Source organism: Trichoderma harzianum (genome assembly GCF_003025095.1).
Source record: "Trichoderma harzianum CBS 226.95 unplaced genomic scaffold M431scaffold_34, whole genome shotgun sequence".
Taxonomy (NCBI): domain Eukaryota; kingdom Fungi; phylum Ascomycota; class Sordariomycetes; order Hypocreales; family Hypocreaceae; genus Trichoderma; species Trichoderma harzianum.
The window spans coordinates 22,586-46,490 of NW_020209282.1; the positions used below are offsets into that span (position 1 = coordinate 22,586).

Sequence of the window (23,905 nt, forward strand, 5' to 3'; positions counted from 1 at the left end):
CCATAAAGTAGAATTGGAGGGTTCAAATATATTGGACAACTCAGAACAGCAACACCGCTGCTTAGTTCTTAAAAGGCACATTCGTGAATCAGAATTTTTAATACACTATTCCTTATCTAATATTTATGTATCGGCACGCATGTTTGATGCCCTATTTTGTTCGGATGTGCTTCAACTTCTTGGGTGAGTATAGGAAGTTGTTGGCGTATGCTTTAGGTGTAATCTTGCGCGAGTTGGGCTCCTGGACGAAGTACTCGTAGCCCTGCTTCTCTGCGAAACGAATGGCGTCCTCCTTGGACTTGAAGTTGATGTGGGTTCCCTGTACGAAATCTCCCGAGGACTGCCATCCCATCAATGGGTTTTCCCATCGGTGTCCCTTGGACAGAATATCCCAGTCCATTCGCCAGCGCTCGCCCCTGAAGTCGCCAGATTGTGTAGCCGGCTTTGCCTCCTTGTAGATACTAGATGATTGAATTAGAGGGGCAAACATTTGAGACAAGCAGGTCGAAGATCAAACTAACCGGACCGTCCTTGCCTGGAGTTCGATAGGAGCACCCGAGATAGTGGCGGCAGCGAGAACCTCCTCAGTGCCATCCTGTACACGCTTGGGGACCGGAGAGAATGTGCTGCGCACCGTTAGCATCCGGTATCATCAACAGAAGAGGTAGAATAGCTTCCGTACGAGGTAGCCTTGTCGACAGGTGCGTCGTAGTCGGGCTGGTTGGCGCTGGGCATGGCGGGAACAACATCGGCAGGCTTGCCCACGGTGCTTTCGAAGCGGCGGGGCACGGAGGCGAAAGCTAGCCGCGGGCGCACGGCATTGCGCAGCAGGCGGGCGGCCGACTGAGTTCTGAGAGACGCCATGGCGAAGAAACTGTGCCTCTCAATTGGAAGGAAATTGGTTGTCCGTGACGGCGATGATGGTGGTTTGCGGCCAATGTTCAACCTTGGCTGGGCCGAAAATGGAGAGCGCTGATTGGGCGGTGCGGAGCGATGTTTTGCCGAGACGAGTGCTTTTCGGCAAGAGAACCTCTCGGCCTGCGAATAATGCAAATCCAGCGATTTATCGACGACCTTGCCCATTGAGCGCCCATTCGACATTTGACGGCCAGACTTTCGAGCGTCTTTCCTCGCAATCCGACATCATGAGCTTCGTCACTCGCCGAGCGCTTTCCACGCTCATTCCCCCCAAGGTGAGACCCTTTGGTGGCATGTCAATTCATCCATGTCTGGTTGTGCTAATAAAAGTCTTTGTAGATTGCCTCCCCTAAGGTACGAGATACTCCTAATGCTTGAAAACACCGCCGGACCATACATGTCAACATGATTCGAAGAGGACGCAACGCAGCAGGGCAGAAATGGGTCGTCGTGCGAGGAAGGCGGTTGCGAGCCTCCTCGGATCGGATGGCGTGCGGGACAATGGAACATTGGGCTAACGAAGAATACTCGATGCTAGGCAATCGGTGCTGCTCCTGACGCTCTGCGCATGCAGCGTGTCGTCAGCTTCTACGAGAAGCTTCCCCGGGGTGCCGCCCCCGAGATCAAGGGCAAGGGTCTTCTCGGACGCTACCAGGCCAAGTACTTTGGCAAGAACGCCTCTGCTACTCGTACGATATTACCCAAATCAACGGCTTGGATGCGGAATACATGCTAACATGCATCGAAATTGCAGCTATCGTGCACGCCCTGCTCTTCCTGATCGGCATCGGTTACGCTCAAAACTACTACTTCCACCTGCGTACGTACATCTGGTTATTCATTGCTCGATATTCCTTGGCTAATACCCTGTATAGGTCACCACAAGAACAATGCCCACTAAAGTACTATGGAGGATGGTTTGTTGATGCCACTCTCCATATGATGAGTGGCCATGTAAATAGACTCTAGAACGGTGCTGGGATATGACCACGCCCGGACTTCCTTATGTACTATCAGACACGCATTGAATTATCTTTTCCCCCTCTCCTACACGATGATGCTGAAGTGATGCAAGACATCCATTCTATTCGCTGGACCACTTCATATTCTCCTTGCTTCTCGTCTTGTTATTGGACCAAGAAACAAGCGGCGTTGGGAATAGTGAGGTCATGAATATGCACAAAATATGCGGAAAAATGGTTCCTTAACGAAAAGTACTGCTAACAGCTGCCAAGTCTTTGAAAAGTGTGACTGGTCTTTTATAATTATTGTCAGGTGCTGAAATCGACTCAGCCCGAGCCTGATCAACCATCCAATGAGTCACTTCACAGGCATCTGCTGACGCTGACTGCCTAGCTGACAGCAGCGTGAATACAGGGCCATTGGAAACAAAATATATCCTGGATTCTTTTTCGTTGGAAATATACCATGACAGCAATTGGCGCTTTCAACCTTTTAGTATATGCATGAATGTTATTCAGCCCTGACGTGGTCAGCAATTGGTGGTATTGACATCGACTATTGAGCGCCTTGTTCCGGGGAATACGTGCAAAAGTCACAGACACTGTGCAAAGGTCTAAACCCCCCAAAAAGCTGCTGCCCACGTCCCCAAGAGCCACCTAAACAATAGGTGGGCGTAGCCCATTCAGGCTGCGTGCGGCTGTCCACAGTGACAGTGACGCACGGGCCCCTAATCAGGCGGAACTTTCCCACTCAGCGCTAGGCCAGAACCAAGTTGTGCAGCTTCGAAAATCAGTCGCTTCCACCTCACCATCACGACTGCAGAGCACATCTCAGCCTCTCCTCCCCCAATCCCCCGCGACCGAATTCACGACTCCTCTCACCGAAACCGACCCGCATTGCGAGGCCCTGAAAGAGAGGATTTCCCCCCGAAGCCTCCGCTGCAACTTGCGCCGCCTTCGCCTATTCTTCGATATTGCCAGCTCGTTCCACCTCGCGATCCGTCTCCCCCTCCTCCTCTTCTCCTCCACCCTTGTCGACACCGCGCTGCAGGCTAGCTTTTGAGTGTTGCTTAAGGCAGACAGGCACACTGTCAAGCCACCTTCATAGGCGAACATCTCGAAAGGCGATTTGGTTTTGACTTTGGATTCGGGCGAGAGTTCGCATCTTACGGCTCCCACCGGCGCACACCTGCCACCACGACGGATGATGGCCACTGAGCCCTCCACCGACAACTCAGCTGATGTGTTTGCCTCGACTGAACTGCAATCTGTGAGGCGCCTCCTCCCATGTTCTTCTAGAAGCCGCACGACGTCTTTGTAGCGGCGTCGGCGTGGACATGCTTCCCAACCCCCATGTGTAACGGGACATTGTGTGCTCTGAGATGTGCTAACGTGATGCTCTCTTTGACTTGCAGGCGCCCGACTCCCAACATGGCGAATTAGTCCCCCCAGCTGTAAACGGCGGCTCCCCACTCCCCGAAGACATCGCAAACAAGCGCATCTTGAGTGTCGAGGACCAGATCAATTCTGCCGACGTCAGTGTGAGTGGGGGGTCAGATACCGAGGCGTCGCGCGCAAAGGATGGCGACAAAGGACAGAGCCGCGCTGGGTCCTCAGCAAAGAAGCCAGCGACATTCAAGGCCGTTTCTGTCAACAAGACTTTTTTAGCTTCCAAGGCGAATCCCAGCGTCGCAACCAAGACAAACGACAAGCCAGCTGCGGGCTCGAGTACCCCGCCGACCGGCTCCGCTACCTTGTCTATATCACGACCACGTCTAGTTGCAAAGTCTGGTAGCGGTACTGGTGCCTCATCTCCGCGGTTCTCATCACTGGCGAATGGCGGCAAGCCTGCTGCTGCACCCGATCCGAATGCTGTTTGGAATAAGAATAGGCGTAGGTGAAATCGATGCTGTTAGAGGAGGCTTTCTTTGAACTAATCTCATGTTTGGTGTTTTATAGCTGCTCCTCCCCCGGAGCCAAAGAAGTTTACAGACGAAGAGCTCAAGAAGTATGGAATTCATATGGCTAGTCGCCTGAACGAAGAAGATACCCAAGGGCAAAATAAGTGGGCAGATATCGATGACGATGACGATGACTGGGCACCCGAAGCCATCACCTGGGGAGATGGCACCAAGACAACTCTTCCTCACCCTGACGAGACGGCGGCTCGAGCAGCAGATCCTACGCCAGATGTGAGCAAAAGCGTCGCCGAAGACAAGCCATCTTCTCCGGCACCACCAGGTACAACCAGCACACCAGTGCCAAAATCAGGTGGCCTTCCGTCAGGGAAAGGGTTGGTTCTCAAGAGCGCTGCCCAGGAGAAGCCAGTTCTCGTAGCCAAACCTCCAGCACCTCCTGCGCCTGCTAAATCGCCATGGGCTACCTTGCCGCCTGTTGCAAAAACATCTCCTGGAGCTATAGAGGCTGCATATCCACCTCGGGGGGCTCTAAGAGAGTCGTCTTTCGCCAGCCACATGGGCCCTCCACCACCCCGAGATATGGCAGTAGATGATTATTCTCGCTCGACTTGGAGAGACAGATCCTCTTATGGAAACAAGGAGCTCTTCAACTCTCGGTCCGGACGATATGAGCCAGTTACCGATCGACGACCGTCAATGCGATCTGATTCTCAGACTAGGTATCCTGCCTTGTTACAGCGTGCACCTCCACAAGACCACCCAGCCGAGCCTTCTGCCGCGTTTCAAACTAGTCGTACCGCCCAGGATGTGCCCTTTGGACGCCGTCGCGGCTCTTCCAATGTTAGCGGTGGTAGTGGATCATATTTGCAGCGGTTGAACAAGGGAAACGATGGCTCTATACCACCGCCACCCGAATTTCTCAGTGCTCGGAGAGGTTCCCTAGCAGGTTCCGTCCTAGAGAGTCCAGTCTCTCCTGTGGCAGCGTCTGTGATGAGCCAGGGACCGTCGAGACACCAGCCATTGCCCTCTCCTGGAACAACTTATGCCGCTCCTCATCATGGACCCCCACATGTTGAGCATAATGCACCACCTCCCTCCCACCAGCTTGAAGATGACCTTGAATTACAGAAGAAACTGATGCGTGAAGGCATTGAATCAGCTAGGAAACGGAGGCAGGAGGAAGAGGCTCGGGAGGAGGCCGCACGCCGAGAGCGTATACAAAAGAAACTGGAAGCGATGGGACCTCCCCCTGAAAAGAAGAGCGAGGCGAAAGAGGCACCCAAGGATCACGCAGCGAAACCAACGCCGAGCCAGCAACCGGCTCCGAGTGAGCAAAGAGATACGCCCACAGCAAAAGCAAGGTCAGATCAAGCAGATTCGGGTAAGGATAACGCAGCCGCCGTACAGCATATTGAGAAGCCCGGGTTCAGCCATAAAGAAGTTTCATCACCAGCACACATCGCCCCGCCGCCTGGGCCGACAGCTAGGCGACTATCTCACAGTCAAGACTCGGTACCTGCCAGCAACTGGGGCAACCGGCCAGACCGATTCTCGTCATGGGTTGCTGGCACGCCACGGAATGTGTGGAGCTCCTCAGACAACGACAGCGGACTTGGGAATGGCACGTTCAATCCTCACCTTGGACGTGCATCCGGCGCGCCCGCCCAGCCGACTTCAACGAATAATGCCCCTGCCCCCATAGCCCCTCCAACTTCAGTCCAATCTTCTCACAACCGAAATCAAGTACCCGCGCCTATTGGTTCGCGTGCTACAAGATATGGAAATCTAGGAACAGAGCTTGCCAGTAAATGGGTGACAGCTGTGGCTGAAAACGACAAGAGGATGAGTGCAGAGAAGTTGGCCGAACGAACAGCTCGTGAACGCCAGCTAGCCGAGCGTGGAGTCTCTGTCGAGGATGCCCAGCCAGTTATCAAAGATACATGGCGCCCCGTTCACATCCCTGGCGATGGCACCAGGCGTGCCGTAAGCTCCAGTGAAGTTCAGTCGAATATCACGGACGATTCTATTGCAGGTAGCCAACCCGCAGTTCTTGGAAATGGGCCCGGCAGTTCTGTCCTGCCTCCTAATGGCCCGACCACAACACCTCAGTCGCGGCCTTCTCGGTTCTTCCCTGCTCGAGATGTTCGCACTGAGACAGGCATGGTTGAGCCTATTCGACCATCTTCACCATCTCCTCCCCCGCCAACTATGGAAGGCCACCCGGTATATGAGGGAGATATTTCACGTCCACATGTGTCATTACCGAAGCCGCAGCCAGTAGTCAAGCTACCTCCTTCCATGGTTGCTGCTCAGGCACTACAAGCTAAGGCGAGCAACCCGTGGGCCAACCGGGCTACAGGAAGAGAGATATCACGCGCCCCCATCCCTCACACTTACTCTGCACGACGTGTTTCCGAGACGTCGCAGGGAAATTGGCAGGATAAAATCAATACTCTTCTCAATGGTGGAAAAGCGTCTCCGCCGAAACATATGGGAATAGATCCTGCTAGTCGGAGTGCATTGGATCATACCACCAACCAGCACTCTACAACCGTATCTCTGCCTGTTGTAACAGTGCAACACCCTGCAACCGTATCCATGCCTATTGCGATAGAACAACACTCAGCGGACGGCTCTTTGACGCTGACTTCCAAGCCTATATCGGAGGAATGCTTTGAAGAACAGGAAATGGGCTCTCTGCCACGGATTAGGCTTCCGCACAAGGCACCAGAAGCAGCATGGCAGCCCGCGGCAGTAATAAAGCCAATGCCCAAGAGGTTCTTCGTACAACCATCTTTCGTGGAACCATACTATTTCGCAGCAGAGGTTGTTGGCGGCGCAAATGCCGTGAGAATTCACTTTCCAGGGATGAGTGAGCCTAGGGTGGCCACCATCCCACTTTCTGCGGCGAGAGGCGGGCGAGGGACTCATAGGCCATCGTCACGACACCGTGGTGGTGGTCATGGACCTCGAGAAGGCGGAAGAGGTGGTGGTAGTGGCAATGGCAGCAGCAAAAGGGAGTTTTCTAACAGCTACGGAGATGCTGCCAGTCAAAGCAGCACTGGCCGTGGCAGCCGGGGCGGATATCGTGGTCGCGGATCTGATAGATCTGATAACTGGAGTCGGTTTTCGCAGCCCCGTGAGTCAGGTTCATCTGCTTAGCTGAGCTCTTCGCAAACACCTTTCAACGATCTTGTTGTGGAACCCAAGAAGGGGTCATAGCCGGCTCCTTATGTACCGGCAACATACGAACATCAGGGGTTGCTTACTTTATTTTTTCCCCCTCTACCTTACCCCAGCTCAATGGGGTATTGATACGATAGCTTCTGATTTCTCGCTATTCAGGAATGGAGATGAGAGTTGACTTGTTAACTGTCTAGTTGTCTCTGTGTACGTTGAATCCGATGGTTTCGGATGGCTCAGAGACGTGTATGTACACCTTTAAACGCGTTGTGATAGCACATGGTTTCTTAATGGTACCAACCCAGTCAGTGTCCCTAGAGACATTGTAAAACAGAAAGGAGGAAAGGAGGAGTAAAAAGGAAGGGGAAGAAAAGACGACTATTCCCGATGCAAAAAGGATCGCTCGTCTGTAATTAAGCTCGTTTAATCGGGTCAGATTCTCATTTTTCGTGTTTCACTGTCTCTGCCTACCCAACTACCATCAAGTACCAATCCTCCCCTTTTAAAGAAAGGGGCATTGTCTGCAAGGGCAAAAAGGGATGGGAATTTCTAAAAAAAGAGAGAGAAGAAGAAGAATTCTACTTATATCTTCGCGTTCGTAGTGCAGTTTTTGCAATGCCATGACGGAAACCTTTTTCTCCCTGATTTGATAGTTGGCCCTTTTGTTTCATGGGCAGGGCTTTTGAGGTAAACGAACTGTATGAGTACAGATATGAATTACGGGGTCCTCTATCTACATCCATGAAGCGATGGATGAGGCCTTTGGTTGGTCATGGGGGCCTTTGAAAAGGGAAAAAACACGGTCGGACAACAGGCTACTTAGCTCGTTCATACATGCCGCGAAGTAGTGCAGTATTGTACAGAAACATAACAAAAATGTTTTGATTTTGCTCATTACGAAGAATCTTTCTCTCCCCATCTCCCTAGGCATTGCAATGCGTGGCTTGATGTTTTCCATGATCCAACGATTTTCCCATAGATCGTTATTCTAATGCACCCCTTCCAACATCCTTTTTGACACGTGTTTGTTTGTTTTTATATATCCGTTCAACTCCAAACTCCCTTCATGCTCGTTATATCATCGCATTACCTATTCCCACCCCCTCCTTCCGTAGGTCATGTTACCTCCAAATGGTAAGCATAAATAACTAGTTAAAAACGTTATTGTAGGACTGCCAGCCTATAGCCAAATACTCTACGGAGAGTCTACCGTCCTGGTCTACATCTCTTCGATGGCACAGTTGGGATGTAGAACATAGATGACGTTCATAGGCGTTGAGGGACCTGCGCCCTCAGTGAGACCTTCGCCCCTGAGCGCCATGAAGATTTTTTCCTATTGGAGAGAGCCTCGTTAGATTGCATGTACATCTCATAAAGGGGGACATATGTAATTGGTAGCCCAAATGGCAGCTGAAAACTTACCTTGACCATCTTTTTCAGAACCATGTGTGCGAGAGTCTTCTCCCTGTTGTAGTCTTCTTCTCCGTCCATCTCTGCCTCTTTCTGCTCTAGATACCAATTGATCAAGACGCTGCCCTCGACACCGTCGCCGGTGCCAGCCTCATCTTCGCTGATCCTCTGGACAAACATGTTCACCATTTGGATGTACATGTCGTAAGTGATGGTGTGCTTCTTCCTGGGCGCAACCTGTGATTCATCTTGACCTTCGGCCATGGCCGCGTCACCTTCGTGATCTTCCGCAGGGGCAACTCCAAGAGCAGCATCCTGAGCACGGAGCAGTGTTTCGCTATCTTCCACGGTATCTTCTGTCTCCTCCATCTCAATATCATCGTGCTCAACAGAGATAATACTCTGGCGCAAGAGGTTGTAGGCTTCGATGACGAATTCGGGGGTTATTTCCTCAACACAGTTGACCTTGGCAATAGCCTCGGACAAACGAATCATACTCTCCAGTTGACGAACAGTAATTCGATAAGAGTTCTTTCCGGCACCACCCTGGGCATCGTCGGCTCGCAGCTCCTTGTATTTCTCAACAAGGGTTTCTCTCGCCTCATCTGTGAATTCGGGCCGGAATGTTTTCGCAAATCGGATGTACCGCTGGAGCTGCTCCGTGCTGAATTCTGGAGTGATGGCTTCGTCACGGTGCTGGTGAACTCTTACGATATGCTCCGAAAGGTGACGATCAAACGACTCAGAGCATTCATCAAGAACGACAAAGAATAGATCGAAACGAGACATGATGGGCGCTGACATGTTGATGTTGGCACGCAGAGTGGTTTTCCGGTTATAGCGGCCTCCAACTGGATTGGCGGCAGCCAGGATACTTGTACGCGCATTGAGCGTTGCTTGGATACCCGCCTTTGCAATTGAGATTGTCTGCTGTTCCATAGCTTCGTGAATAGCAACTTGGTCAGCAATATCCATCTTGTCGAACTCGTCAATGGCGCAGATACCATTGTCGGCAAGCATCAGCGCACCGGCCTCAATGGTAAACTCTCCCGTCTCCTCATCCTTGACTACAGCGGCCGTTAAACCGGCAGCAGACGAGGCTTTGCCGCTGGTGTACACTGCACGTGGCGCAAAGGAGCACACATATTTGAGGAACTGGGACTTGGACGTCGAAGGATCTCCAACGACGCAGATGTTGATGTCACCTCTCAACTGCATTCCTTCAGCCGTAGTCTTGCTGACACCAGACATGAGCTGCAAGAGGATACCCTTCTTGACCACTTCGTGTCCATACACTGTCGGCGCAATAGAATTGACCAGTCGAGAATAGATATGATCACCGTGGACCATAGCTCGCAGGTCCTCAATCTCGGATGGATTCATGGACGCCAGGACGGCGGCCTGAGCTTCTTCGACTGACTCAGTACCCTCGGGGATATTGCCATTATTCTGAGTAAGAGCATTGACAACGTCGATGGCGCCGCTGGCAGCAGATTGGCCAGTGGAAGTGGTATCTGGCGCAACCATGCACGCAAGGAATGCCAAGCGGTATGTCAGATCTCGAACTCCAAGAGCCTTGAGGCCTGAGATGCCATTACCACCGACATCGGCTCCACGAGGGGCGCCGCGATCATCACGAACCGCCGTGGGCCGCAAGCCAGGAAGACCGAGCTGGCTGACATCGGGCACCACAATCAGAGCGCCAGTGAAGATGCACTTTTCACCAGCCTTGGCACGATCGACGATCTCGCCTCTCAGAATGACGTCCATGGTACGAGGCATACTACCCGTGGGAATCTCAGAGCTGTTTTCCTGGATGCGAACCTTTTGCCAATCAACAAATGTGCTATGACGAATGTCCAATTGCCATGACACACGATTTTGGCAAGTTTGATTGGGACATTGTGTTGGTTCAGTGTATCGAAATGTTTGCTCGACATTGGGGACAACAACACGGCAAGCCTCGCAGACGAACGTGGCCAATGATAACTCAGGCCGAACCTCTGAGGTTCTCGTAACTGTGCCAGAGATGGAGAGCAGCTGGCCGATGTTGGCGGCTCTCAAGGCTCGAATGCGCGAGACAAGAGGTAGGTTATAAAAGGCAATGGAAAACAGCTTGTCTGTCTGCTGATGCTCGTTCTTCCTTTGGGACAAATCACTTTGCGTTCCTGAACCAAACTGGCTGGCTCCAGAAGTGCTCAGCTTGCTGGATGTGGTGGCTTGTCGATGCTCGCGGAAATATTGTGGCTCATATTTTGCAATCATGTTATGCAATGCGGCGGTGAGAAAGGGGAGGAAACGATAGTATTGGCGGATAATACCGTCTGCCAGACTACCATTCTCCCAAGAGGCCAGATGCTTGTAGTCGACGTAGAAGGTTGAGAGTTGGTACGTTTTCATACCCCTTATCTGGGCAATGTAGTACTTGTTCGTTGTGACGGCACTCGAGGGGGGTGCGCCCGATGACAGAGGAGCTTCGGCGAAGCTAAGAAACAAGCATATTGGTTAGCTAGACGTCAATGCATAGGCAATTCCAAGATGACCTCACTTTTCAATGAAGCCCTCAAAGTGTTCCTGGACAAGCATGCCGATGCGATCCTCCACCTTGGGAATACTAGCGGCATCCGGGATGCGCGAGCTGCGAGGAAGCTGGTCGTCGGCAAATCCATCAGCATCACCATAATCGTCCCGAGGAGTTCCCATGTTCTCTGACGGCGGGCCGCGGGGACGAGTTGATGAGGACGAGGGGAAACCTCCAGGCCGCCTCTGCGGGGCCAAGCCGTCCGACATCATGAAGTTGGAATCGCCGGGGGTAGCCATTGTGGCTTGTAGCGAGATAATGGCCTAGAGAAGCTTCAGTGAGGTCGTGAGCATGTGCATCAGCCGGGACGCTGCAGTGCTGAGGCAACGGAGGTCGCTATGCAAAAAGGCTGCGAAGATGGATTATCGTACCCAAATTTGGAGTCTGAGGTGGGTTGGGTTTAGAGGGGAACGACGCGTGTGGAGCGCGTCTTGGGGTTTCTATTCAAGGGCTAGCGTGACGCGAAATTTAAATTGATTGCATTGTACGGAGATCTCAGATTAGATAACGAATTCATTAAGCTGCAGCGCGCCGAGCTCTCTGGATGACGCGACCTCGGGTTCAATCAGTAAATTGCTGCTGATATTCATCCAGCTCCAATATTGTTGCCATACAGGGCCCAATTGACAAATTATCATGTCTCAGCCGTCAATGCTTGAAATCCGAAAGGATGAAATTACCCCAAGCGAGGGCGTTGTCAACTTGCTTCCTTGCCGCGTCCAGCACACAGGTCCTATCGGGCCATCTTCAGCTTATTGGAATCCCACTATAGATGAGAGTGAGTAGGATGAATCCGCGAGCATTGGTTATGACCACAACTCTGATATTTCTCCTGCTCTTAGACGACAATAAGACGGCATATCTTCGAGGGCGGAAGCTTCAGGGAAAAGTTGCATCATTACCTCCGAATTATCGAGGCTTTGTTCTTCAGCGAAAAGACGACGAACAAAAAGATGCCGAGCAACCAGATATCATCATGATAGGAGAGGACGGAGATGAGGGCTCGGCTCCTATACTGGGAACAATGCACACCGTAACAGAATTTGATAAAATGGTTGTCTGGTCGCATGACGCAGTTACAGATGCTTCAGCAGACCCCTACCTAAGAAACGTGGAAGAGTGGCTTCAAGTATCGGATAGTGTAAGTTGGCGTGCAAGCATATGTGAAGACGCAATGGGCTAATGCAACCTTTACAGATACATTCTTATGATACCGCAGATAAGGGAGAGTCGAAATGAAGAACGAGATGAGATTTGGCAAGAGATGGGCTGTTGAATCATGCCAAAAGATTACTTCATGATACCCACGTTCTAGACAATACAAGGCATATAAACTAGAAGCATTCGATTTCTCTTCTTCCAATTCTTCTAATATTTGATCGATTGCTGGTTGCGTATACAGAGTCTCCTTGATACTTCGTACTTATCGTCAAGTGCATTATAAGATGGCATTTCAGGACTATATGGAGTGCAATACGAGGGACGATGAGACGAGGTCATGTTGCTACTTAGTTTGATCGTGTGCAAAGTTATTTGGAATTAGCGTATGCATCATAACATTTCGCTGGATTATTTGGCCCGGGTAGTATTCTAAGTTCATAGAGCTCATATATTATCGAAAAAGTAGAAAGGGTTGGAAGCCATCACGCCAACGCCCAGACTCCAGAGATCAAACTCCTTGGGGGAGTTTTGAGAAAGATATCCGATCTACGCTATTCAGAAATGCACCCCTGATACGACAGAGGAGGGTATTCAAGTATTCAGGACATATGCAAACTTGATGTTGTATCATGACTTCTTCTTAGTCTTCTTTTTAAGACGAGATGCGCCGGTATTTGTTGGTTGCTTTGGAGCAAATCGGTTGACATGATCCATGTCAAAACCGGATTTGTGCTTCCGAAACAGAAGCATAGTAGCTCTGGCATCTTCAGTACTAGAGTGCGGTCCACTTTGGATTTCGATGCCGAGAATTTCCTTGGCGAGGATCTTCAGTGCGGGTTTCCTGCCGTGGCCATATTTTTTGAACGCCGGATATTTGGCGGTATCGCGTATATTCTTGAGAGAGTGGCTGAGTTTGAGGGCATCCAAGTCATGCTTGATATCATGGCCAATGAGAATTCTGTCTTGCAAAATGTCGCTGACTTCTTTCTGGACCTCGTCAAAGTCTCTTGCAAATCTCATTTCTTTTTGAGAGATTCCACTGACGGCTGTTCTCCAGTTGGTGACGCGCTCTTTCGGCTTGACGTATGAATCATACACTTGCCGTCCATGGAAGTCGACGATGCTGATGCGTGCCAGCGCTGATTCATGTCCGCCGGGACCAACGCCTACCATCTCGCAGTCGATAGCGACATACTTTCCAATCTCGAGTCCACTGGTAAGACCGTGATTCACCTTGTCTTTCGTAGAGGCAAACATCAGAGAATTTCCTTTGACACCTAGGCCATACGCCTCTGCCAAATCCTCCGCAGAGACCCCATGATCTTCAGCCCAAATCGCCAAGGATGGTGATGGAGTTTGCTTCGGTTTTTCTATCGCTGCCGAGCTTTGGACACCGCCCATTCTACGAACAGGCGGCTTATCTTTTCGATTTAGCGGTTTAGGGGCTTTGCTCTTGGATGTTTCAAACGACTTTTTCCGCAGTGAGGATTGTAGCTGCTCTTCAGCCTTTCGTTTTGTTGAAGGCTTGGAGGCTGCCTCAGCTGTTAATTGAGCTTGAAGTTTTTTCCAGTTAGAAGAAAGCTCGGCCATCCTTGCAAACAGCGGCCTAAAAAATCTTTTCATAAAAGCATCTGTCCATGAGGCGCATCACATGTCAGTTTATATAGAAATGTTGATGAACCTTGAGTTTTATTAACAAAGCTATAATATTCTTCAAACCAGATTGAATGCTTATAATGGGGCGCTCTATTTTCACCGCCTTCCGATAAGGGATAATCCGACGCTAGAGACATGTGATGCAGCTGGGAAATCGCCATATTCTGCCACCTTCTAAATCGCAATCTTGAATTTCTACAACCTTCTTCCATCCATCCATTTACCAACCACTCCAGCCTTTCCATCATGGGTGGCGGCACTCCCCATGGCGAGCCATCCGTAGGCTCCGATACACCCCGCCAAAAGGGCAAAGCGACCCCCGAGACACTGAAGACAGGCTGCATTGCCTGGGTCGAGAAAGATGGCCAGCCGCGACGAGCTGAAATCCTTAGCATAAAGGAAACAAAGTCGGGGAAGCACTATTACTGCAACTTTGACAACTTCAACAAGCGTTTGGATGAATGGGTTCCGGTTGCGCGGATTGATTTCACTCAGGAAGTGGAATGGCCGAATCCCGAGAAAGACAAGCCCAAAGACTCGAAAACAAAAAAAGTCCCATCAAATCAGCCCAAGAAGTCGCAAGTTTCGAAGAAAGCGCAGAAGCGGCCAGGCAAACGCGAGCAATCAGTAAACAGCGAGGCCACTACACCACATCCATGGACGGGTAAGTCTTGGCTCCAGCCCCCATCTATCAATGATTTGGCGTTTTCAGATAGCAGTTGAAGTTGCTAACCACATGAACCATGCGCACAGAATTTGTCGAAACGCAGGGGCAGCGAAAATCTTCATCGGTTGGACCAGAGGCAGAGTCGCAAGCGGGCGTCAGTTTTGAGGCGAGCGCAACACCAGGCGCAGGAGATGACCTGCTTGCCGATGAGAAGGAAGACGAAGGAAAGAAAGATGAACATGGCTTTAGTCGAGAGGAGGAAATTGAGAAACTGAGGACTTCGGGATCGATGACACAAAACCCGGCCGAAATATCGCGAATACGAAACATCTCAAAAGTTCAGTTTGGGAAGAACGACCTGTTTCCATGGTACTTTTCGCCGTACCCCGAGATTTTTGCGCTCGAGGACGTTATATATATCTGCGAATTCTGCCTTAGCTACTATGGCGATGAATTCGCCTTCACCCGACACCGAAAGAAGTGTACGCTGCAGCATCCGCCGGGCAATGAGATCTATCGAGATGACTACGTCTCGTTCTTTGAGATTGATGGACGGCGGCAGCGGACTTGGTGTCGTAACCTTTGTCTTTTATCCAAGATGTTCCTGGACCACAAGACGCTCTACTACGACGTGGACCCCTTTCTATTCTATGTCATGACGATGCGGACAGACAAGGGATGCCATATTGTAGGATACTTTTCCAAGGAAAAGGAAAGTGCAGATGCATACAACGTGGCTTGTATTCTGACACTTCCACAATACCAGCGGAAGGGCTATGGCCGTCTCTTGATTCAATTTTCATATGAGCTGTCCAAGATTGAAGGCAAACTGGGCTCCCCAGAGAAGCCTTTATCCGATCTTGGCCTTCTCAGCTATCGTCAATACTGGTCTGAGAATATTCTCGACCTACTGCTTGGCTACAATGAACGGGATGAGAAAGTGACGATTGAAGCAATCTCGACGGCGCTGGCGATGACCACACAGGACGTGGAGCACACGCTACAGGCCATGAAGATGCAAGTGTATCATAAGAGTGATCACAAGATCGTGATTCCGGAGAGGTTGATTGAGCAGCGGGAAAAGCAAAAGTTGAAACGGAAAAGGGTTCTCGATCCTCTCAAGATTCAGTGGAAGCCACCAGTATTTACAGCATCGAGCCGTACGTGGGGTTGGTGATGCGAGTTCTGGAGGCTCATTGGAATTGTTGGAATTTGGATCAAGCGTGCTGTTATTATTAATTTGTTTGGTTGAGGACCTTTTCCCGTGAAAGCTCAATGGAACTCCTTCTCTTGCTTCATTCTCTTTTGGTTAATAATTACGATGTACGATTAATTGGTTGGTGATACCCGGACGTAGGATGGACCAATGTGTACATAATTCCATAGCATTTAGTGAAGCAAAAAGAAAAAGAAAACACTACCATTCCATCCTTTTTCTGGACCATCATATTCACACATGATCTGCTACGTGCTCTGCATTTATTATTCGGTAGCTTTCAGATGGCATTAACGTTGAGGTATGACGTACTGTAGCAGTGTTAGTGCCGATTGTAGCTAGCTGGGGGCAGCTCTAAACAGCTCCAGACTTTCTTTAGTAGCTCCGGATGCAGCACTCCGTAGTGGGGGATTGTAGTGCATGCAGGGCCCGAATTGCCACATGGATGCTTTTTTGCTACCATAATGCCGCCATACCCTGAACTTTTGTGTTCCAATTCATCACAACTCAATTGACATTGATTATTTCTGGCTCCTCTAATCCCTGATTCCCAGGGAGGAACGTCGCCTTGACTCTCCTCCCAAACCCCTCCAATAGCCAGTATGTCTCTTTCGCTATTGGCGGCTGCATTGCTGGGCATCGGCGCAGTGACGCCCGTCTTCGGTCGAGGCGATTCGCAAATCCCATTCAACTATGCCGATGCATGTCCCGACTATGCGCTTTACGCATCGTATCCCCAGTTTGTTGGCCCTCCATAGTAATAGTGACGGTACTCAGCATCTGACAAGCACAGTCGTCCCTTTAGCTCTGGCCCGCTCGCCTTGCCTTACCAGCGTCCCAGCCCGCAGTGTCGGACGTTTCACTCAGACGAGATCGAGAGAGTCATCGAAGAGGTGACGTCGAGGATCAAGGACCCTGATCTGGCACGTCTATTTGAGAATACCTTTCCCTCGACAACGGACACAACCGTCAAATTCCACACCAAGGGTGGCAAGAACACGGGGTTTGTCCCGGTTGATGGGCGTCGATTGGACGATGGCGCATGGGAAGGACCGCAGTCCTTTATCATTACCGGCGATATCATTGCAGAGTGGCTGCGAGATTCGACAAACCAGTTGCGTCCCTACCAGGGCCTGGCCAAGAAAGATCCAGCCATCTTCGACCTGATCGTCGGAGCCATCAATACGCAATCCGAGTATGTCATTCAGTCGCCGTACTGCAATGCCTTCCAGCCGCCGCCCATCAGCGAATTGTCCGTCTCTGCCAACGGCCAGGATGATATAGTGCACCCGGCATACGAGCCGAGTGTTGTGTTCGAGTGCAAGTACGAGCTCGATTCTCTGGCGCACTTCCTGGCTTTGGCAAACGACTTTTACGAGGCCACGGGAGCCACTGACTTTGTGAACAAGCGGTGGCTTCTTGCCGTCGACACTCTGTTGTTGGTGCTGAAGCAGCAATCAGAGCCGACGTTTCACCCGGAAACAGGCCAGTATGATAGAAATACCTATACCTTCCAGCGGTGGACGAATGCTGGCACCGAGACACTCAATCTTCAGGGCGTCGGAAACCCCCTGAATAGTGGAACGGGGCTGGTTCGATCGGCATTCAGACCAAGTGATGACGCCACCATCCTAGGATTCTTCATCCCAGCGAATGCCATGATGTCTGTGGAGCTTGGTCGGGCTGCCAAGATGCTGCAAGCTGCGGGCAACAAGGCTCTGGCCACTAAGCTTGGTAAATGGAGCGAGAAGTTGCGAGCAGGAGTGCTGGAGCATGGTGTCGTCAAGCACAAGAAATACGGCGACGTGTTCGCTTACGAGGTTGACGGATATGGCTCTTCCATCTTGATGGACGATGCAAATTATCCTTCCCTTCTTGCGCTCCCAGTAATGGGCTTCTGCGACGTAGATGACCCGGTGTATCAGAATACGAGGAAGATGATACTGGATAAACAAGGCAACCCGTATTACTTGAAGGGCAGAGGGTTCCAAGGAATCGGAGGTATGTTTTACACACTAGTGGCCAGCAAAATGAGAAAATGGCTGACTGTTTTCACTTTTTAGGACCGCATATTGGCTTGAAGAACGCCTGGCCCATGAGTCTGCTGCTTCAGGCGCAAACGTCAAATGACGACAAAGAGATTAAGGAGTGTATCGACATGGTGTTAAAGGCATCTCCGCGTGGTCTGATTCACGAGAGTGTCGATGTCAATTACGTGAACCAGTATACGCGGAGCTGGTTTGCTTGGGCGAATGGAGTTTTTGCCGTGACAATTTTGGATTTGGCAAAGAGGAAGCCGCACTTGGTGTTTGGACCGGGAGCGGCGCCGTATGAGATGTGAAGAAGTGTATATAAACAAGTGAATGAATTTGATACGGTACTATCCAATGTTGAAAGCTACATGAAGTGCCGACTCGCGACTAAGAGATGCTTGGGATAAATGCTGAGACCACGACTGATTGCTTTCATGGTGTAATAAAAATTCACCGGAAATAGAGTCTTTAGTGTAACTATTAATATTCAGTTCCACATGCATGCTTGAGCTTCACTCAATCCTCTCCTATGAATTTGGCTTGGCTTCGAATGAGACGTGTAAAAGCAAGCCTCTCATCTCACCCCACACTTTGTACTACCTGCTCACCTCAAAACTCCTCACTCCAACCTCCTCTTGCGCCTCATAACTGTTAATCTCTCGTCGTAAATAGCTCTTAAACGGCCAATAGGGCGTGTAGAGGCCCTTTGTTAACCTGTGAGTCTCATCATCAATCGTTTCTTCAACAAGCTTAGCACTCACTCACACTGAGCCCAGCTATGCCATCACTGCGCAACCCGCGGCTCGGACTCTCTCCACTAACACAATTCAAAGCGCCACTCTCACCCAGACTGCCAACTCCAAGACACACATTCGCAACAACAGCCGCGAAAATGGCCAGCCCAATTCCTTTAGCAAAGAAGCAGCAAATCAATCTCCTGCGCGGATGGCCCTCGCCTCACCTGCTCCCCGCAGACCTCCTGTCAGCAGCCTGTCAGCGCGTGCTGGCAGATCCCGTCGAGAGCGTGCCGATTCTGCAATATGCTCCTGACGAAGGATACCAGCCGCTGAGGGAGAGATTGGCGCAGTGGCTTGGCAGGCATTATGGGGTTGAGCCCGATGCGAACCGCATCTGCATCACGGGCGGAGCGAGTCAGAATCTAGCTTGTGTTTTGCAAAGCTTCACGGATCCGCATTATACGAGGGCTGTGTGGATGGTTGCTCCGTGTTATCATTTGGCGGCTACGATTTTTGAGGATTCGGGGTTTGCTGGGAGGTTGAGGGCTGTGCCGGAGGATGATGAGGGGATTGATATTGAGGAACTGGAGAGGAGAATAAAGGCATTGGAGAGTAAGGAGAGGATCGAGTCTCAGGCAGAGGTAAGTTAAAGTGCACCCTTCCCACCATCATTGCCTTGTATGAGCACGCATTGCTGTTCCATACTGCTCGGGCCATTCCGATGTGCAAATCTTACGGTAGAGCTGAGACTTTTCTTCTCCCCCCTTTTCCTCTTGGAATAGCCAAAGCCATTCAAGAATCCCGGTCCGTTTAGGAAGCTCTATCGTCATGTCATCTACGCGGTGCCCACATGCTCGAACCCTTCCGGCAAGACAATGTCTGTCCGACGCCGCGAGAGTCTTGTCAAACTTGCCCGCAAGTATGACGCCCTCGTCATCAGCGACGACGTCTACGATTTTCTGCAGTGGCCCCTCGACGGAGCCGTGGATCCCCAGCGGCCCCCGGAAATGAGGCTGCCGCGGCTATGCGACATCGATATGTCGCTGGGCAGGGCGGAGAATGATTCTCAGGGCTTTGGGCACACGGTGAGCAACGGATCCTTTAGTAAGATTGCTGGACCGGGTGTTCGGACGGGATGGGCTGAGGGCACGCCGGCTTTTGTTCTGGGACTGTCCAAGACGGGATCCTCCATGTCTGGCGGTGCGCCCAGTCAGCTCTGTGCTGCGATGCTGGCTGATCTGCTTCGAACTGGCGAGTTGGAAAGCTTCATTGAGACCAAGACTCGACCGGAATTGCAGAGGCGACACAAGATCATGATGGATGCCGTTAAAGAGCATCTGGAGCCGCTTGGTGCTGTAGGGCGTGAATCAAGCGTCTCTGGCGAGAGTATTTACGGTGGCTACTTTGTGTGGCTTACGTTGACTCAGGGGCCGCCAGGGGTGCTTGTCTCGGATGCGGCTGTGAAAGAAGAGAACATCATCATTGGGAGAGGAGATATGTTTGCGGTTCGCGGAGACGAACAAGGGGCAAAGTTTGATCAGAATATTAGACTGTGTTTCTCCTGGGAGCCGGAAGAGGCTCTTGTTGACGGCGTCAGGAGGCTTGGGCTCTTGATTAAAAGGATGCAAGGCAACCTGGCTCATTATGAGAAGATGGCAGCTGAGGTCAAGGATAGTGATCGCCCAGTGAGCAGCTGGGTGTAGACTCGACATTTAAGAATTCAAGCAAGTAAGATACAATGAAAAAGGTCACTTCAACTCTATACCCGTATAGACACATTTTAAGAGTCGCTGGAATGTTGGATAGCTGCTTCCTCAAAAACAGATCATCATGCGTCAATGAAAAATAAAATAAACAAAGAGCTCTATCTCTTCTAATATGCTTGTCTAAAGTGGTGCCGATATGCTACTATTTCTTAGCAAAGAATGACATGATGCTGCCTTGACTTGCGCTCTTCCCAGGTGCTGCCTTCTTTGATTTCTGAGTGGATGAAGCGGCGGGAGTTGATGCAGGCGTCGGCTTCGTGGCTGCTGGTGGGGGAGCTTCATCTTCTGAGAAAGACTCCCACGCAGCCTCCTGGATGGTTACTATATGTGGAATTAGCAAATTTTCAGCGCAAACATGTCCAAAAACCCTTACCCATATATCCTTGGTCATCCAATATGCGCTTCTTCTTCATAACCCGTCGTTTGCCTCTCCGGCGGCCATCACCAGAATTTGATATCACCTCTGCAGGCTCCTTTTCCTCTTTAGATTGCTGCTCTGGTTCGGGCTCGGGCTCAGGCTCCGCCTCAGAGGCCTCTTCCATTTCTTCGTCTGATTGCTCGTCTTCCTTCTTAGCCTCCTTTATATCGTCATCAGCATCCTCCATCATGCGCATAAGCTCCTCTTCACGTTGTTTTCTTGTCCTTTTCAGGGCCTCCAGATCGATGGACTTCGAAGTAGGGAGATCCTCGTCGTCGGCTTCGCCATCATCAGATAGGGCCATACTGGTGTCTTCTTCCTTGGGTTTAGGCTCGGGCTTCGGCTTGGGAGGTTTCGCTGCTGCCTTGGCAAAGGACTGCATGATACCTCCAGAGGCACCTCGCTTTAGAGTCGCAGGAGGCTTCTTCCCAGCGCTGGATGACGGGGTAGCCTCTGCAGATGAGACTTCTTTGACCTCTTGCTTGACTTTTTCTGGTTGGCTGGGCTTTGAGAGAGTCGGCGGTGCCTCTTGCTTGACATTCTTGGGCGCGGAAGTACTCGGGGCCGGGGCTGGAATGGGTGGGCGTCCCTTTCGATCTTTTCTGCGTGCTTGAGGATTGGCAATTATTCCATAAGTGTCCAACGTTTTTGCTGCATCCTCAATCTTCCTATATTCAGATAGTGACTTTGACACATCGGATAGTAGAGCCAGATCCCTTTGGGGAAAGGGAGCTAGACTGTAGATGTGGAAAGAAGTGACTTCTTCATATTCAGCCAGCGCATCTATTTGAACTGTTAGCATGACTGCCAACGTCATGTATTATCATAATTCGGACCTTTAAGATTCTCCTCAGCCACTATTGTCACTGTTTTGGTAGGCGCATAGTCAGAAAGAGGCTCGGGCTCTGGTACGGAGTTGTCCATATCAGTGTCGCCAGTCTCTGGCTGCTTGTGCTCCGTTTTGGAGCCATAGATTAAGTAGGTAGCGTGGATCGAATTCGCTTTGGAAGCATTCTGACTCTGGTGAAATTCATAGAGCTTTCTAGTTTGAATATTAGAACCCAGTTAACTAAGAATTGGGTGGGAAGTCGAATTACTGTTTAGCAACATTGACCCGAATGTTGAGCACCCTGCTCAGCAGGCGATATGTCACCTACACCAAGCACCGATTCTTAGATTAGTAAATCTCAGCAGGTTTTGCAGCAATTGACAGATGTAATTGTACATACCGGCACCTCCTCACTCAAGAGTCGGTCTGAAAGGTATTTTTTGGCATCATCCATGATTGTTTGTCTGTCTGTCCGAAGACTCTGTATGATGGCATATGCAAGCTCACAGTCTCGACCTGATATCAAGCTTGCCTCTGATTTGGTCCCCACGCGTTCAGCACTTAACACGAACTCACGTGCCTACCAATAGCTATTAATCGCTTTGATGCATATATACCGCTTTAAGGCAGGTAGATGACCTTGAGGGACTGTCTCTACGGTAGATTTAATATACATCTAGTCTGTATATATTCATCTAACCATAAATTTCTTGCCCCAACAACGCGTCAGTCGCGATGCTGGCGCATTCTGGACCAGTTTTGTATCCTGGTCGTTAACCGTCAGCCTTTTTTCTCTGTTCAGCACCGCTGCTCCACGTTTGAGAATAATCTGTCGCCACTCTTGCAGCCAATCGTGTTTGATTAAACATACCTAACAAAGAGAAACCGCATTACGCTTTTGGATAATCAGTCAGGAATTGCTCGCCTGGATGGCCTCCTCCGACGATGTTCCAGATTCGACCGACTGGCTTTCGACGCCGTTGTCTGGCTTCGCAGCCGTGGAAGCCGCCCTGCGCTGCCAAGTATGCAAAGATTTTTACAAGACACCCATGATCACATCATGTTCGCACACTTTCTGCTCGCTCTGCATACGGAGAGCCCTCTCTAACGACGGCAAATGTCCAATGTGCCGTGCGACAGAACAGGAGCTTAAGCTTCGAAGCAACTGGTCGATGGAAGAAACAGTAGAAGCATTTTCCAAGGTGCGGACGATTGCGCTGAATCTTGCGCGGAATCAGGGAAATAGGAGTCAATCACCAAAACGGAAAGCTGTTGAGATTTCATCCGATGCACACGAGCCTCACGAACCAAAGCGATTGCGCACATCGGCTAGACTGAACAAAAGCAGAGGGGAACAGTCAGTGACAGCTATCCCGGTTCAGGAAGTTGAAGATCAGATTGTCCCTGATTCAAATAACGACGACGATGACGAAGAATATGTACCGGAAGCTCGTAAGTCTAGAAACACAAATACAATTACTCAACCATCCTGCTGACGATGCGCATAGCGAGTGGCCTCGTTCCCTGCCCCTCTTGCAACAAAAAGATGAAAGAGTGGCAGGTGTTTGGACATTTAGAATCCTGTCCCGGTCCATCAGCAGCAAACAATTCAAATAATACTGCCAACTCCGACACTACGTTTTCCTTTGGACAGTCTCATCGGAGACAGCAAAAGACGCTAGAAAGGCTACCTCCCCTCAACTATTCCATGTTGAAAGAACAAGCACTGAAAAAGAAAATGGCGGACTTGGGCATCTCTAACCAAGGGCCCCGCATTCTCCTGGAAAAGCGCCATAAAGAGTGGCTGACATTATGGAACGCAAACTGCGATGCTGCTATCCCGAAGAAGCGTTCAGAGTTACTACATGATTTGGAAGGCTGGGAGCGGACCCAGGGCGGCCGAGCGCCAACCACAGGGCGGGCGATCCAAACTGCGGCGGTAATAAAAGACAAGGAATTTGATGGGGCGGCTTGGGCAGCTAAGCATGATACTTCTTTCAAAGATCTGATTGCGAGTGCTCGCAAAAGTCGATTGGAAGCGAAGAAGAAGACGGAAGAGGCTGAACAAGTAACTGGCGATCAGGCACAGAGTTCAGTAAATCAACCTCCAGATCTGATGGTCATTTCATCTTCTCAACCACCTGGTGGTGACACATCGGCTCGGCAAGAAGAAGAAGGATCCAGAATTGCGCCAAACGTGGAGTTGTTGTCTTCTTCTCAGGTTTATCCCATATCTCTAGATGTTTCACAACAGCCGATAAACCCGACACCACTAGCAGATGCGTCGAATACAAGGAGTATAGCGGAAGCAGAAAGATACTAAACATATACATATTCTGTTAATAACTAATTTGTACATTTGACTTGAGCATAGCCAGCTGGACATGATGAATATAATGAAACATCATAGCGCAGCTTCCCTACAAGAGGTTGCTATTTCACGAGATTG

At 50.5% G+C, this 23,905-nt stretch overlaps 11 protein-coding genes across 11 annotated transcripts; 7 read left to right on the forward strand and 4 right to left on the reverse strand.

Annotated features, from left to right (window-relative positions):
• Positions 1-8: 8 nt before the first annotated feature.
• Positions 9-1,193, reverse strand: M431DRAFT_514190 (hypothetical protein). Its single transcript, XM_024920171.1, has 3 exons — positions 683-1,193; positions 522-626; positions 9-461 (listed from the first exon to the last, which is right to left on the reverse strand). Exons 1-3 carry the CDS (start codon positions 1,081-1,083, stop codon positions 152-154), a joined length of 816 nt encoding a protein of 271 aa, XP_024767424.1. The 5' UTR covers positions 1,084-1,193; the 3' UTR covers positions 9-151.
• On the forward strand, positions 1,146-1,819 carry M431DRAFT_488286 (hypothetical protein; the record flags this gene model as incomplete). Its single annotated transcript, XM_024916546.1, has 5 exons — positions 1,146-1,193; positions 1,258-1,272; positions 1,457-1,607; positions 1,673-1,738; positions 1,794-1,819. 5 exons carry the CDS (start codon positions 1,146-1,148, stop codon positions 1,817-1,819), a joined length of 306 nt encoding a protein of 101 aa, XP_024767425.1.
• A 1,268-nt stretch (positions 1,820-3,087) lies between these two features.
• Positions 3,088-6,961, forward strand: M431DRAFT_11459 (hypothetical protein; the record flags this gene model as incomplete). Its single annotated transcript, XM_024911908.1, has 3 exons — positions 3,088-3,150; positions 3,296-3,773; positions 3,840-6,961. 3 exons carry the CDS (start codon positions 3,088-3,090, stop codon positions 6,959-6,961), a joined length of 3,663 nt encoding a protein of 1,220 aa, XP_024767426.1.
• Positions 6,962-7,748: 787 nt separating this feature from the next.
• M431DRAFT_514196 (hypothetical protein) lies at positions 7,749-11,377 on the reverse strand. The gene is made up of 3 exons (XM_024920172.1): positions 10,941-11,377; positions 8,405-10,877; positions 7,749-8,315 (listed from the first exon to the last, which is right to left on the reverse strand). The coding sequence occupies exons 1-3, from the start codon at positions 11,210-11,212 to the stop codon at positions 8,202-8,204; spliced, it is 2,859 nt and encodes a 952-aa protein (XP_024767427.1). The 5' UTR covers positions 11,213-11,377; the 3' UTR covers positions 7,749-8,201.
• A 232-nt stretch (positions 11,378-11,609) lies between these two features.
• Positions 11,610-12,363, forward strand: M431DRAFT_129487 (hypothetical protein; the record flags this gene model as incomplete). The annotated part of the gene is made up of 3 exons (XM_024912406.1): positions 11,610-11,751; positions 11,816-12,114; positions 12,171-12,363. The coding sequence occupies 3 exons, from the start codon at positions 11,610-11,612 to the stop codon at positions 12,210-12,212; spliced, it is 483 nt and encodes a 160-aa protein (XP_024767428.1). The 3' UTR covers positions 12,213-12,363.
• Positions 12,364-12,493: 130 nt separating this feature from the next.
• On the reverse strand, positions 12,494-13,783 carry M431DRAFT_514197 (hypothetical protein). The gene has a single exon (XM_024920173.1). It carries the CDS (start codon positions 13,722-13,724, stop codon positions 12,762-12,764), a length of 963 nt encoding a protein of 320 aa, XP_024767429.1. The 5' UTR covers positions 13,725-13,783; the 3' UTR covers positions 12,494-12,761.
• Positions 13,784-13,987: 204 nt separating this feature from the next.
• Positions 13,988-15,892, forward strand: M431DRAFT_514198 (hypothetical protein). The gene is made up of 2 exons (XM_024920174.1): positions 13,988-14,454; positions 14,544-15,892. Exons 1-2 carry the CDS (start codon positions 14,037-14,039, stop codon positions 15,632-15,634), a joined length of 1,509 nt encoding a protein of 502 aa, XP_024767430.1. The 5' UTR covers positions 13,988-14,036; the 3' UTR covers positions 15,635-15,892.
• Positions 15,893-16,150: 258 nt separating this feature from the next.
• M431DRAFT_514200 (glycoside hydrolase family 125 protein) lies at positions 16,151-18,201 on the forward strand. Its single transcript, XM_024920175.1, has 3 exons — positions 16,151-16,412; positions 16,467-17,674; positions 17,737-18,201. Exons 1-3 carry the CDS (start codon positions 16,276-16,278, stop codon positions 18,012-18,014), a joined length of 1,623 nt encoding a protein of 540 aa, XP_024767431.1. The 5' UTR covers positions 16,151-16,275; the 3' UTR covers positions 18,015-18,201.
• Positions 18,202-18,507: 306 nt separating this feature from the next.
• M431DRAFT_514204 (hypothetical protein) lies at positions 18,508-20,198 on the forward strand. Its single transcript, XM_024920176.1, has 2 exons — positions 18,508-19,084; positions 19,226-20,198. Exons 1-2 carry the CDS (start codon positions 18,599-18,601, stop codon positions 20,144-20,146), a joined length of 1,407 nt encoding a protein of 468 aa, XP_024767432.1. The 5' UTR covers positions 18,508-18,598; the 3' UTR covers positions 20,147-20,198.
• Positions 20,199-20,351: 153 nt separating this feature from the next.
• On the reverse strand, positions 20,352-21,910 carry M431DRAFT_101596 (hypothetical protein; the record flags this gene model as incomplete). Its single annotated transcript, XM_024911328.1, has 5 exons — positions 20,352-20,530; positions 20,583-21,410; positions 21,464-21,669; positions 21,725-21,780; positions 21,857-21,910. The coding sequence occupies 5 exons, from the start codon at positions 21,908-21,910 to the stop codon at positions 20,352-20,354; spliced, it is 1,323 nt and encodes a 440-aa protein (XP_024767433.1).
• A 324-nt stretch (positions 21,911-22,234) lies between these two features.
• M431DRAFT_156879 (hypothetical protein) lies at positions 22,235-23,901 on the forward strand. Its single transcript, XM_024912959.1, has 2 exons — positions 22,235-22,908; positions 22,965-23,901. The coding sequence occupies exons 1-2, from the start codon at positions 22,386-22,388 to the stop codon at positions 23,777-23,779; spliced, it is 1,338 nt and encodes a 445-aa protein (XP_024767434.1). The 5' UTR covers positions 22,235-22,385; the 3' UTR covers positions 23,780-23,901.
• Positions 23,902-23,905: the final 4 nt, after the last annotated feature.